Below are 14,670 nucleotides of genomic sequence, written 5' to 3'. Positions count from 1 at the left end.
TAATCTTACGTTAATATTTACTATTAACAAATAAATTTGGTCCAAAAAATTAATCAATCAATCGATCATTTGACCAAATCCAAATCCAAATCCGAAGCCGAAGCCGAAGCCGAAGCCGTAGCCGGAGCGAGCGACGACGACGACGGCGCGAGGCTTGCTTTCTTCTTAACTCTTTAAGAGCTACAAGAAGAGCAATTATATATATACCCACCAAAAATGTCTTCCACTTCCAATATGGGACAATGTCTCATTGTTAAGAGGGGGAAACTTAAAATTTTACTCAAAATTTCATTTTCCCTCCATTTCCCATTCACCCTCATTTTAAGAATATTACATCTTAAAAATAAAACCTCAACAATCCCCCACATGAATGGGGAATGGCTATATCACGGAAGTATGCATGAAAAAACTGTGTGATTTACAAGCAAGGATTAATTGCATCTGGATAAGTAGGTTTCCCTTTGAACTTTCCGTAGTAAACTTATGTCGGATATACTCGGTCAATCGGTAGATTTGATATCTTTGAACCGTCAATCTTTGGTGTATACCTAGACAACCATAAGTCACACAATCAACCCTTAACCGTCTTTGGTTCTCATTGTTGTGTTCGTTTCAGCCATGAACACCGCCTGGTTTCATAAGTGCGTAGAGAACTGGCCTTACAAAGTTCTCCTTGAAGCGGCTCACACTTCACACTTAAATAGGTGATTCCTAAACGTGTCATCCTGTAGATACACTATTTGATATACCCCGTATCAAATTTAGAAATCATTAAAAAGCCTTAATGCTTTATCCTTGGTACTGAACATTGTCTCATCACGAGAATGGACTAAAATTTTATTTGACAATGTTGAACCGTCATTAATGACTTTGTTTGATCTCTTTGAACCTAGATCTTGGGATCTCCAGTCTTCTAGGTAGAGTTACCGCCACAATGACTTGTTCTCGGCCATAGCCCCATTCCCCTTGATGATTTCTCAACTACCTCTCTAGTTAGGCCTTTTGTAAGTGGATCTGACACATTATCACTTGACTTTACATAGTCAATTGTGATAATTCCTCTAGAGAGTAATTGCCTAACGGTTTTATATCTTCGTCGTATATGACGAGATTTACCGTTATACATGACGCTCCCAGCCCTTCCAATTGCCGCTTGACTATCACAATGTATGCATATTGGTGCCAACGGTTTGGGCCAAAATGGAATGTCTTCCAAGAAATTCCGGAGCCATTCAGCTTCTTCACCGGCTTTATCTAAGGCTATGAATTCAGCCTCCATTGTAGAGCGGGCAATACATGTTTGTTTGGACGACTTCCAAGATACCGCTCCTCCACCAATAGTGAATACATATCCACTCGTGGACTTAGAATCAGTTGAACCGATGATCCAATTTGCATCACAGTATCCCTCAATCACCGCAGGGAAATTACTGTAGTGCAATTCAAAGTTCTGGGTATGTTCTAAATATCCCAAAACTCGTTTCATTGCCATCCAATGAGATTGGCCTGGATTGCTCGTATATCGACTCAGTTTACTTATAGCACAAGCTATGTCTGGTCGTGTACAATTCATGATATACATTAAGCATCCCAATACACGAGCATAATCCAATTGTGATATGCTTTGGCCTTTGTTCTTTGCTAATGCAAGATTCATGTCAATTGGAGTCTTTGCAACTTTAAAGCCCAAGTGCTTGAATTTTTCAAGTACTGTCTTAATATAATGAGATTGTGACAATGCCAGACCTTGAGGAGTCTTATTGATCTTAATTCCCAGAATTAAATCAGCAACTCCCAAGTCTTTCATATCAAACTTGCTATTGAGCATACGCTTAGTAGCATTTATGTTGGCAATGTCATTACTCATTATCAACATATCATCCACATATAGGCAAACAATGACTATGTGATTTGGAACATTTTTAATGTACACGCATTTATCACATTCATTTATCTTAAAACCATTTGACAACATTGTTTGGTCAAATTTCGCATGCCATTGTTTGGGTGCTTGTTTTAGTCCGTAAAGAGACTTAACAAGTCTACATACCTTCTTTTCTTTACCTGGAACCACAAACCCTTCAGGTTGTTCCATGTAAATTTCTTCCTCCAACTCTCCATTTAAGAAGGCCGTCTTAACATCCATTTGATGAATTTCAAGACCATACACTGCAGCTAATGCTACTAACATCCGTATGGACGTAATTCTTGTAACTGGAGAGTATGTATCAAAGTAGTCTAGACCTTCTCGTTGTCTATACCCTTTGACTACGAGCCTTGCCTTGAATTTATCAATAGTGCCATCATCTTTGATTTTTCTCTTAAAAATCCATTTAGAACCCAAAGGTTTATTTCCAGGAGGAAGATCAATCAATTCCCATGTATGGTTGTTCAATATGGATTCTATTTCACTATTGACTGCCTCTTTCCAAAACAATGATTCCGAAGAAGTCATAGCTTCTTTAAATGTTTGAGGCTCATTCTCCAATAAGAAAGTCACAAAATCTGGTCCAAATGAAGTAGACGTTCTTTGACGTTTACTACGTCTTGGATTCTCCTGATTACATGTACTTTCTTTTGTTTCTTCCCGAGGTCGTTTAGATCCTTCACCAAACGACTCACATTCCTTTTTATACGGATATATATTTTCAAAAAACTCAGCATTATCTGATTCTATAACCGTATTATTATGAATGTCGGGATTTTCTGATTTATGAACCAGAAATCGATATGCTTTACTATTTGTCGCATATCCTATGAAAACACAATCAACGGTTTTCGGTCCTATCTTTACCCTTTTGGGTTTAGGAACTTGCACTTTTGCCAAACACCCCCACACTTTAAAATAATTCAAGTTGGGCTTCCTTCCTTTCCATTGTTCATAAGGAATGGATTGTGTTTTGCTATGGGGCACTCGATTTAATATTCGATTAGCCGTAAGAATGGCTTCCCCCACAAGTTCTGTGGCAAACCAGAACTTATCAACAACGCATTCATCATCTCCTTTAATGTGCGATTCTTTCTTTCCGCAATCCCATTAGATTGGGGCGTGTAAGGGGCTGTTGTTTGATGAATAATTCCATATTCTAAACATATTTCTTCAAAAGGAGATTCATATTCACCACCCCTATCACTTCTTATCATTTTTACTTTCTTGTTAAGTTGCGTTTTAACTTCATTTTTGTATTGGCCTGAATGCGTCTATTGCTTCATCTTTACTATTCAGTAAGTAAACATAGCAATATCGAGTACCATCATCAATAAAAGTTATGAAATACTTCTTTCCACCGCGAGATGGTATTGACTTCATGTCACAAATATCTGTGTGAATTAAGTCTAAAGGATTTGAATTCCTTTCAACTGACTTATAAGGATGTTTAACATACTTAGATTCCACACATATTTGACATTTTGATTTTTCGCATTCAAAGTTGGGCAGTACTTCCAAGTTAATCATTTTCCGCAAGGTTTTATAATTGACATGACCCAAACGTACATGCCATAAATCATTTGACTCAAGTAAGTAAGAAGAAGCTGAAATATTATTATTATTTTCAACAACCATTACATTTAGATTGAAAAGGCCCTCGGTGAGGTAACCTTTTCCCACAAATATTCCATTCTTACTAATTACAACCTTGTTGGATACAAAAACGCACTTAAAACCGTGCTTAACAAGAAGTCCAGTAGAGACTAAATTCTTTCTCATTTCGGGAACATGAAGGACATTGTTCAAAGTCATGACCTTGCCAGAAGTCATTTTTAGAAATACCTTCCCATATCCTTCAACTTTTGCTGTTGAAGCATTTTCCATATAAACTGTCTCTCCGGGTTCAGCAAGAGCATAGGTAGCAAAAGCCTCTCTAACTGCACAAACATGGCGAGTGGCTCCTGAATCAAACCACCACAGTTTAGGATTTCCCACCAAGTTACATTCAGAGAGCATGGCACACAAGTTATCAACATCATCATGGTTTACTACCATGTTTGCTTGACCCCTTTTCTTGTCTTTCTTCGGAGCACGACACTCCGTAGATTTGTGTCCGGTTTTCCCACAGTTGTAGCAGTTTCCACTGAACCGCTTCTTGCTTGGGTTGTATTTCGGACCAGAAGCCTTCTTCCTCTTTTTGTTAGCTTCAACAATATTTGCTCCCATTATTGTTGAATTTCCACGGCCTCTCCTTTCAGCAGCTTTATTGTCCTCTTCGATTCTCAACCGAACAATGAGATCTTCAAGGGACATTTCCTTTCGTTTGTGTTTCAAATAATTTTTGAAGTCCTTCCACAACGGAGGCAACTTCTCAATCATTGCTGCTACTTGAAATGCTTCGTTGATTACAAGACCTTCAGCAAGTAGATCATGAATAATCACTTGCAATTCCTGGACTTGAGTAATAACAGACTTGCTATCTATCATTTTGTAGTCCAGAAATTTTGCGGCAACGAATTTCTTCATCCCGGCATCTTCAGTCTTATATTTCTTTTCAAGCGCATTCCACAATTCTTTGGATGTCTCCATGCTACTGTATACATTATACAGATTATCATCCAGTCCGCTAAGAATATAATTCTTGCATAAAAAATCAGAATGCTTCCACGCTTCAATCACGAGAAAGCGTTCATTATCTGGAGTTTTATCCGGCAGATCAGGAACATCTTCCTTGATGAACTTCTGTAGACATAACGTAGTTAAGTAGAAGAACATCTTCTGCTGCCAGCGTTTGAAATCAATCCCGGAAAATTTTCCGGGTTTTTCTGCCGGTGCCAACGCCGGTGTTCGGCTTGTCGTTGCGTTGGCAGTCGCCATCGGAACAGCTTGGTTTTCGTTTTCAGTCATCATCTTTTTCAGAAAAGAATGACACAAACAAACGTTTAATACACGTTTTCAAACTGGAGTAAAAATCACGTAGATTTTAATATCCAACAAAACGCCACGAAGGCTTAACTCTCCAAAACGGGAGTACACAAACCACAAAGGTTTTAGTTTGCAGAATAATAAGAATAACACAAGTACAGAAATAAATATTAAATTCCTTAAGATTGTTATTCCCGGTCAATATTGCTGTATTTGTAAATATTAATTCTGCAAAATATAAGTTAACGTAATGAAACAATAATAATAAATTCGAGCCCACTGAATTCACAGTGTTTCCTTAAGGAATTTAATCCCCTCCTAGTACCCAAGGTAATGGATTATTTCCTCCCAGGATAGAACGAATAACACACTGGTGTAGCGGTACTTCAAACCCCAGTGTTTCGGCGAACACAAAGTTCGGTAGCAAATCACACTTACAGTTGCTTTGTTTGAAGTTAAAAAACAATGCAGAACGAAGGAGTATATACTCAGAAAAACGTATGGAAGTTCTGAGAGGAAGGAGTGCAATGTATAGCCAATTTGTTGAGCGAATTGTATGTTGAGTTGAGTATCTTTCTTCAACATTTGCTGCTCATATATATAGCAGCCAAGAAGGAGTGAAGACCAAACGTCCACCCTCCATGGTGGAGCAAGCATTACATGTTTGTGGAGCAAGCACTTCATGTTTGTGGAGCAAGCACTTCATGGTGGGAAGAGCATTAGGCGGCTGCCAAATGGTCAATACACGGATTGGAAAATATCCGTTACAAATGCGGATAATCTTACGTTAATATTTATTATTAACAAATAAATTTGGTCCAAAAAATTAATCAATCAATCATTTGACCAAACCCAAACCCAAAGCCGAAGCCGGACGACGACTACGGCGCAAGGCTTGCTTTCTTCTTAACTCTTTAAGAGCTACAAGAAGAGCAATTATATATATACCCACCAAAAATGTCTTCCACTTCCAATATGGGACAATGTCTCATTGTTAAGAGGGGGAAACTTAAAATTTTACTCAAAATTTCATTTTCCTTCCATTTCCCATTCACCCTCATTTTAAGAATATTACATTTTAAAAATAAAACCTCAACATATATATTAACGTACTTGTTGAAAGATGATCGTTGGTTACAGTACTCTCTCAACTCTGCCCTCAGATTCCGTTTAACTAATTGTACGATATATCAAGTTGATGCTTAATTTCGACAATGATGCATATATATGGGTGGTGGGTTGGCAAATTAAAATCACTGGTAAGATTGGAACTAAGCTGTATATTAATGTATACTTTGAAAACTTTGAGGTAGAATGTGTTTATTCTATAACTGACTTGAGAGTTCATCAAGATTGGATTGATGGTAGGTGGATTTCTTGAAAACGGAGTCTGCAAAGGGTGTTTGAAGACTACTTTCTTGAAAAAGCCAACAACCTTTTTTACGACTTTTGCACTAATGATATATTAATTAATCAGGCTTGAATTTTGTTTTATATAGCTTATACAGGTTTTTGAGTTGCTTTTATGTAATACTACTAGAATAGAATGTGACGTTTGTGCTACTTGTGAATCTCTTTGTTCTATGTTTTTGTTGGTAAGGAGGAACCGTAGCCGTTACAGCTTCTGTCTTTCGGGTGAGAACTTTATGGTGAGCACTCTATGCGCATTGGGTAAACCCCTTGTGCAATAGTCTTCAAATCACAAAAGGATATAACCCGCACTAGGCAAGACATGTACGATATGCTTAACCAGAAGGTATTGAGGGAGGAATCGATCTCAGGTATCGATATGTATGACGGATGACCATCCTTCAAACCAAATAGGCTAACTCCGAAATTTCAAAATTCTATGTTGAAACAATTTTGTCCACTTCATGCCGCATAGTTTCTGTATATGACAGTACACATTCTGTGGATAAATAAATACTAGTACTATAGTGTTTTAAGTCTTTTTTGGCACTCGCCCGGAGGCGAAGCACTATTAAAACGTCGTTGGACTCATGCGTGGGGCTTACACCTCCAATATCTAATAGTGCGTCCTAAGCACGCCTAATGCACAACGCTCGAGGCTCGTATAACATTTATTACTCAAATCATGGGTTAAATTTTCTAATAGCTGATCCTCAAAATTCTTTAACAAATGAATGATTAAAGTTTTATTCATCTATAGAAATATGAAGATTGAGAGTAACTCAAATAACAAGTCATAATATTGTAGATTTACTAATTAAGAACAATGTAAGGGCGATAGCCAAAATTCATATCTTCACTTGCTATTGGTCTTAATGTCTTAATTTTATTTCTCTCAAAATTATCAAACTTTATTATTTTGCTATTTGAAAGTAATTTTGTGTTTACACATGAAGGAATAGTATTTTAAATTACAACATTAGTGAAGTTTATGAATTATTTACTTTTGGAAGGCAAAATATTTAGTTTAATAGCAATATTTATTAAGAAATAGTGATTTTTTTAATATTTGAAAGTTAAGACGTTATAATTGATTTGGTTTTTCGTATTACCATTAACATTATTAATTGTTTATGCCGATAAAAACATGCTAGATATGTCATTTTTATCATTTTTTCATCATTTATAATTTTCTTAAATTTTTAATGTACTTTCTATATTTTTATTTTATTAATTTATAAATTAAAAAATTTAAAGATCCATGGGGCTGGCTTACGCCCATGTTTCGGGACTTATGCCTCGCATTCTAGTAGGTAAAATGCCCCGCCTCATGTCCTTCCTCTTAAAACATCGAGTACGTATTTTGACCTTTTGGAAGTTTTACCTTTTGGCAATTGTCACCTGCAAGTTTCAATAGGTAGCAAATTGGACTTACAAACGTTTGAAATTTCACCGTAGTGGTGGTTCTAGCTCTTTTTCAATCAAGAACACATAAATTTGGAAATCACATCTTTGGATTAACTTACTTCCTTTTTATTATACCTTATGCATTTCGAACATGAGACTTCTAATTAAGAGTGATAGAATTTTATCTATTTCACCCAACTTTATTACATCGAAGAATCGCTAAATACAAGACATTTTTTCTTGGCGATTAACATTTTTCTACCTTTACTACGCATTTTTCCTTGATAGGTTTGTTCATGATGTTGAAGCAACCTTGTCCTTCTCTCCTTATTCTGACCAAGTAAAATAATTAACTCTTCCATTTTATTTTTATTTTATTCTTTCCTTTTAAAGCTGTTGTTGCTGAATTAAAGCTGTTGTTACTGAATTATCCACAGTCAACCCTCTCTATAATATCGTCATTTGTTCTGATATTTTTTGACTTTTATAGTGAATGACTATTATACACCTATAACATCATTTGACGTTTAAATTTTTTTTGGTTGATATAGATAAAAATTATCCAAAAATTAATTATTTTTCCTTTTGTAATGTTACATATAAAAGATTAAGAAATTTATTCAAATTTAAAATCTCAAAAGATATACATATTTCACTAGTTAAATATTGAAGAAATCTAATACATTATTAATAAATTCATAACTAAAAGTATACAGATTAAAACTCTAAGGCAGACATTTTAAAGTAGCCTAAAAAATAAAAAAAAATCAAGATCGATGAAAAACTTTGTAATTGTAACTTGTTTCGTTGATTTCATACTCTTACTAGCGATATAACGCTTGAATTGGCGAAGATTCGTGTCAAATTTTCAGCAAAAAAGGTATCCAATAACTTTCCCTTGAAGACAATGGAGAGCATAACAATTAAATTTTCTATCTAAATATTTTTTCGGAATTTGTCGAATAGAAAAGATATCATGTGCAAATCTTCAAATCTTATATTTTATACAAGATAGAAACTTTGTTTAATGGAAAAAATTGTGTGCATATTCATAGAACTATTATTAGTAATCTTAAAGCTTCTATATGGTTGTTACAGAAGGGTAATCTTACAAAGAGCGTTCTGCTATAAATATGGTTATTGTTGTTGTAGGTAAAAAAAAAATTGTTACAGAGATAAAATATAAGTAAAAAATCGATTCTAAGAAAAATATTTTTATATCGAATGACTATTACGCCCACAATGCTATAAATAACACCAATTAGGTAGCAAATGAAGATCCTTATGATCAGTCCTTTGCCAAGATATGATTTGATGTTTATGATGCGATTTAGGACTCTTTGAGGCAACACATGCAGATTATGTTGAGCCCTAGCTATTCAAAGGTGCTGCTGCCGAATTATAGTTGCTGAAAGGTTCCCCAAATTTCAAATTTATTTATCCAGTTACTCAGCAAAGGCTACATTAAAAAGAAACTGCAAGTGCTCGCATAACTAAGAAACCAAAAGGGCTAACATTCTTATAAACTAAGAGATTTGAGCAAGTATTCTTGCCTCCATAGCAGCACACATCACTAATACAACGTCTCCACCTTACTATTTCACAAAATTCTCCCTCCCTCGCAAGGTGGCGTACAAAGCCCTTATTGCCTGAGCTCAGGGCGGACAAAATCAGCATCTGCTGTGACAGAAATATCAACCGTGGGTCTCAGTTGAGCACACACTTCAATAGCTCCGTGTATCGGATCTGATAGGAAGTTGCTGATAAGATCCCCATTGATAGTAGCATTATTGTCCACTGCAACAAGTGCTTGCTGGGTGAGAATGTAATCAAATCGAGGGGCCCACTTCCTGGATCCTAAACGCGCTGTTGTAGAGCAATTGTCAACCATGAATGACACTCCACGAGCGTGCATAAACGGATTGAGAGAATCTACAGACTCAATGACACTTTCATTTATGATCTCTGAGTAAGAGTGGCCTTTCTTCCTCAGAATCTCAATCTGTTTATATTTGCCAAAGACAAAAAAGAGTTAGACTACAGGGATATGTCAGAAAATAGGACATATCTTATTCACATATTGTCTTATCATTTAGGAACTTTTACATTGAGATTTTACGACTTAAAAAACTTGTCAAATCCAACTGACTTTCAGAAAAGTCTCGACAAAATTTACTTCAAAAAACATAACTTTCTCAATTTCCCAAGATTCAGATGCTCGAGTGACATGCCAACACCATTAGAGTTGCACATCCTAAAAGCATCAAATCTAAGAGACTGAAGCAAAAGAAGAAATAAGATTATTTTAAAAAGGAGCAAGGAGGAAATGAAAGTTAAGTTGCTTGTTGCTAGGGAACTCTTCCTAGCATCCCAAAAGACAGTTAATTATCTACTTCCATGGCTCAAGAGTAAAAATAAGAGTAAAAACAGGGTGGTGTCTAAATAGGAAAGCAAACCTGGGCCATCATCAATGCCACAAAGACACCAGCAGTGAAAGGATACATAGGACCAAGATCACCAGCTGGTCGTTTTGCTCGAACGCGCTCACCAACCTTCCACATCCTTGTTTGGTCAATTTTCCCCATTGGGAAAGCTGGTAAGCCCTCCTTTTCCTGCATGTACAGAACCAATGATAAAATCCTTCTATCATGGTATTTTTCTTCGACCACCAACTTCAAGTTATATATTACCCAGTCCAACACATAATAACACTAAATTCCTTCATGTCGACAAATTATTAAGATTGAATACAAAAAAGGCACAGGTTAAGTAGTAGAAACATTACAGTTTAAAACTTATACAGAGAGTAATACCAATGCCCTTCTGTTATTCTCATAGCTGAGAGAGGTGAACAAGGACCCATTTTGATTATAATTTTTTTTAGAAAGTTCTCCAAACCTGAATTAATTGTATTTGTGTCTAAAACAAACTCTTTTCGGGAGTCAAACTTGCCACTATTTTCTTATAACTAAAAACCCAAAGTTAGGACTCACAAACTAATCCAAATATTCCAGGAAAACATTTCTGGAAAGATGATCCATTTGCACAAATTTGACCAGATTGCTCTGCAAAAACTCTCACAAACCTAATTTAAAAAAACTAAACTAAAACTGATGTTCAAACCTAGGCAAGTAACTATCATAAAACTACAGATTCAAGAAATGACTTACATAAAAGCGACGGCCAGCCAAGACAACACTCCTGATCTCACTACCTGTAGCTACATCTTCATAGCACTCATACAATATCTCCATGCAGGGGTAATATGAAGCACTGTATGCAGCCTCAAACTCCTTCTTGCCCTCCTCGGTCAATGAGTTGTACACAGCCAACATGCCCTGGAAAAAGGATACATGTGCATGCAACAATTTTAGGGCGATTTTGACAAAAATGATACATAAGAATCTTTCTTAACATAATAATATTACAAAAAGATAAAAATATAAAAACCGACCTTTGTTGATATGGTCTTTGAAATAATTCCTGTTATGCACTCTACAGTATTCTTGTATGCAAGTTCATCGTTCATTCCATTCTCAGTGAACCTTCTGAAAAGTGACTCAACAACTCCATGGACAGCACCAAGTAAAATACCTGACGAGAGAACCAATTACTCAACCATAATGGCTTTTTAATAGGCTAGAAAGAAACTTGAAAAACACACTAACCTCGTTCTCCAAAAATGTCACTTTTATATTCCTGTTCTAGAGTAGTGGCAAAAGTAAAGGGAGAACCAAGGGCAACAGACCACCCAAGAGCAACATCTGTGGCCCTTCCATCAATATCCTGCAGTAGTAAAAGGCATCACATCTCATTGAACATAAGATGAAAGGGCTAGAGGGAAAGAAAGTAGAGACAAGGTAATGAAACAGACCTGGTGAACTGCAAAACTTGCATTAATTCCAGCACCATTGATTTCTTTTCCTTGAACATATAATCTCCTGACTGAAGGACCCATTCCCTTGGGACATACAGCAATCACGCTAATGTTCTTTGGGAAATCAAGGCCCATTGACTGCAAATGGCCAAGGAGGAATCCATGTGAAAGCCCAAGTATGCTATTTGGCTTCATGTGGGAAAACACTTGCTCATAGTTATCAGCCTGCACATACATCATAAAATTAGAAACAGATCAGTAAGTAGTCTGCACATTGGTGAAAGCATAAACTGCCGGATAAGCAATCATTAATCTAGATTGTTCACAGAGGTTCACTTGAGCATTTGTGGAGTTTAAAATCCCCCCCCCCCCCAAACCAAAAATCTCCATTTACATTGATTCCAAACAAAAAATTTCATGTTTTAACAATAGTTATACCAAAATAAGAATTGGCCCAACATTGTAATTCACACATTTGAGCACCCCAAATGTGACGTGAATGTGATTTCAAAAGATGAAGAATAAAAGGCATGAAGTAATGATATGCCACAAAGTATATTATATCTTAGTAAAATACAGCTTTAGGATCAATGAAAAAGATATCTACTATTTTAGCCAAATTGAACTATTGAAGGAAGCCTTCAATAAAATGTAATTACCAAATGTACTTATCAAAGGAAATGTACAGAGGCTAAAACAATGTCCAACCTGAGCAGCATCAGAAATTAAAAGCAGCACAAGATCACTGCCAGAGATAGTCTCATATATGTCACCAAGGGTTCCATTCTCTTCAGAAAACCCAGCTGTACGGGCCTCTGCAAAGGAGCTTGAACCCTTTCTTAAACCAATCTGCATGAAACAGACATCGCACTTGTAAGCTTAACATAACATGCCAAAACTATAACAACCAATTCACACATTCACAACAATATCAACACCATCTTCCACTTTTATACGTCTCGGGGGGATGGCGAGGTGAAAGCAGAAGAAGATGAAGTATTACCTTAACGACTATATCTGATTTGGCTTCAGCAAAAGAATCCCTCAAGTTCTGGGCTTGAGCAGGTCCCTACAAAGAGATGCTATTTATTAAGCAAATTTAACTAATGGAAAAAATAGAAATGTTGTTAGAATCCATCACTTTGTCGCTTAAAGCGATGTGAAGCGAGGGGATATCTCTTCACGGGTGAAACCATGTGCTTCAGAAAAGTGTGCAGTTCAAGTAATGATGGGCAAAGTGATCCAGAAGAATGCTTGACGGTTCTTTCACTCAACTTTTTGAGGAGTTTGATTAATGTTAGCATTATCATACACTGGAAGTTGAAATTAGCTATTTAATTACCATTCAATATTTATATCACTAAATTCATGTACATTTGATAAATTCACTTTAAAGAAAATTACCATTCAATATTTATACCACAAAATTCATGTACATTTGATAAATTCACTTTAAAAAAGCGTCTGCTTCATATCTCGCTTTCTCTTTTAAAAACACTTGAAGAAGAGAAAAAAAACATGAAACAAAGCAGGGAAAATAGTTATATATCATAGATAAGGAAAAAAAACAAATCTTATCTCACCAAAATAAGACAAAGATAACTCATATAAACCAGGTTATATATTTAAATTAGATATACATAGCTTGCCATATTCATGATTAATGATTACAATCCTATAACTGCCAAAAAAAATTCAGCTCAGGATAAAGTGTTACAAGCAATTCAGAGAGTGCAACAGAAAAGAACAGTTACAAAGCTGGGTGCCTGATTACATTAACATATAATTGCTCACAAGGAAATTGCAAAAAGTGAGGAATATTTGCCAGATTTCAGTATTATATAAAAAGAAATCTTCAAAAAAATTCTATTAACCAAAATCTTTACTACCAGATGATGTCAATAATATCATCTTCTCCTTTAACTTTAGACTGGCAACACTAAAAATACTATTATAAGGGAACTTTTTACTTAGCAAGGATGGCAACCACAAATTAATTATTGACTCAGAAAACATCTTATCAATTTCTAACTTTTTGATGAAATACTATCAATTTCTAACTTGAGAACATCAATCAATCAATACAAATTAGTGAAGTAATTTCTGTGTGAAATTAACAAAAACGAGTCCATGAAATATCTCACCTGAGAACCCCAGCCGATGACTCCAATCTGCTTGATTCCTTTGAAAGCATCCGGCAAATACTTGAACAAATCTCTCCCTCCTCTCACAATGTACTACACCACAATATTACATATTAAACATAATGCTCAAAAGCTTCAAAAACGGACAGATGAAGAAAGACGATACTAAATTTTAGCTAATCAGAGTCAATTTAACTAACATTCAAGATAAATAATACTCGATTAATTCATTTTTAAAATTAATGCTTTCTTAAAATAAATAAAAAAGGTACCTCATCATGGCCAGCGAGGGTGATTTTCTCCTTCTTAAAGACGGAGGTTTCAAAATCGAGAGAAACAGGGGCTTTGACGACAGCAGGTGCGGAGACCATGCGAGCGGCGAGAGCCGCGCCGGAGCTGGAGCTGCTGCCACATGAAACGGCCGATTTGGCTCTGAGAGGCTTAAGCGACGGAGTAGAGGAAAGGAACCCTAAGTTACCGGCAAGGGAAGGTTTTAGGGATTTGGATGAAGGAGTGGGAGAGGAAGTAGAGATGGAGAATGAAGTAGCCGCCGCCGCCGCCGCCGCCATGGTGTAAGTGGGAAGCAGCCAAAACCTGTGAAAGTTGTAGAGAGGGATCAGAGAAGCAGAGAGCGAGGAGCGAGAAAGCGAAGGAAATGTGGGTCGCCTTTATATGTTGCACTGGTAATTAGCTAGGTTAAAAGGGTTTGGTAATACTGTTCTACTTGAAATATGTTGCAATTTGCAAATAATAACTGATATTTGCATTTGGCACAACCTTAAGAAAATATTAATTTCTAAAAAAAAATATATATATTCATTAAATTATACTTAATTAAAATTTGCATATCGTTACCTTGACACATTAAAATATATAAATACAGACAAATTTAGAAAATAAAGTTAATTCCTTCTCTAACATATCATAATCAGTAATATTATCACCACATAATTTTAATTGAGAAATAATTCTGAACA

General features: G+C 35.9%; 1 protein-coding gene across 1 annotated transcript; it reads right to left on the bottom strand.

The window, feature by feature from the left end:
* Nucleotides 1-9,088: 9,088 nt before the first annotated feature.
* On the bottom strand, nt 9,089-14,374 carry LOC104106418 (ketol-acid reductoisomerase, chloroplastic-like). Its single transcript, XM_009614958.4, has 10 exons — nt 13,966-14,374; nt 13,694-13,786; nt 12,553-12,618; nt 12,258-12,398; nt 11,547-11,774; nt 11,341-11,458; nt 11,127-11,266; nt 10,843-11,010; nt 10,129-10,284; nt 9,089-9,674 (listed from the first exon to the last, which is right to left on the bottom strand). Exons 1-10 carry the CDS (start codon nt 14,260-14,262, stop codon nt 9,315-9,317), a joined length of 1,767 nt encoding a protein of 588 aa, XP_009613253.1. The 5' UTR covers nt 14,263-14,374; the 3' UTR covers nt 9,089-9,314.
* Nucleotides 14,375-14,670: the final 296 nt, after the last annotated feature.

This window comes from Nicotiana tomentosiformis, chromosome 7, assembly GCF_000390325.3.
Source record: "Nicotiana tomentosiformis chromosome 7, ASM39032v3, whole genome shotgun sequence".
Taxonomy (NCBI): domain Eukaryota; kingdom Viridiplantae; phylum Streptophyta; class Magnoliopsida; order Solanales; family Solanaceae; genus Nicotiana; species Nicotiana tomentosiformis.
Note: the sequence above shows the minus strand (reverse complement) of the source record. Positions and strands in the feature narration are given on the sequence as shown.

Excerpts from the sequence above, each read along its gene's own strand:
- LOC104106418 (XM_009614958.4), bottom strand. The coding sequence starts at position 14,262 with ATGGCGGCGGCGGCGGCGGCGGCTACTTCATTCTCCATCTCTACTTCC. Across the intron at positions 11,775-12,257 it reads TAATTTCTGATGCTGCTCAG|GCTGATAACTATGAGCAAGT; the intron begins GTTGGACATTGT and ends ATGTATGTGCAG. Across the intron at positions 11,011-11,126 it reads CAAAGACCATATCAACAAAG|GGCATGTTGGCTGTGTACAA; the intron begins GTCGGTTTTTAT and ends TCCTTTTTCCAG.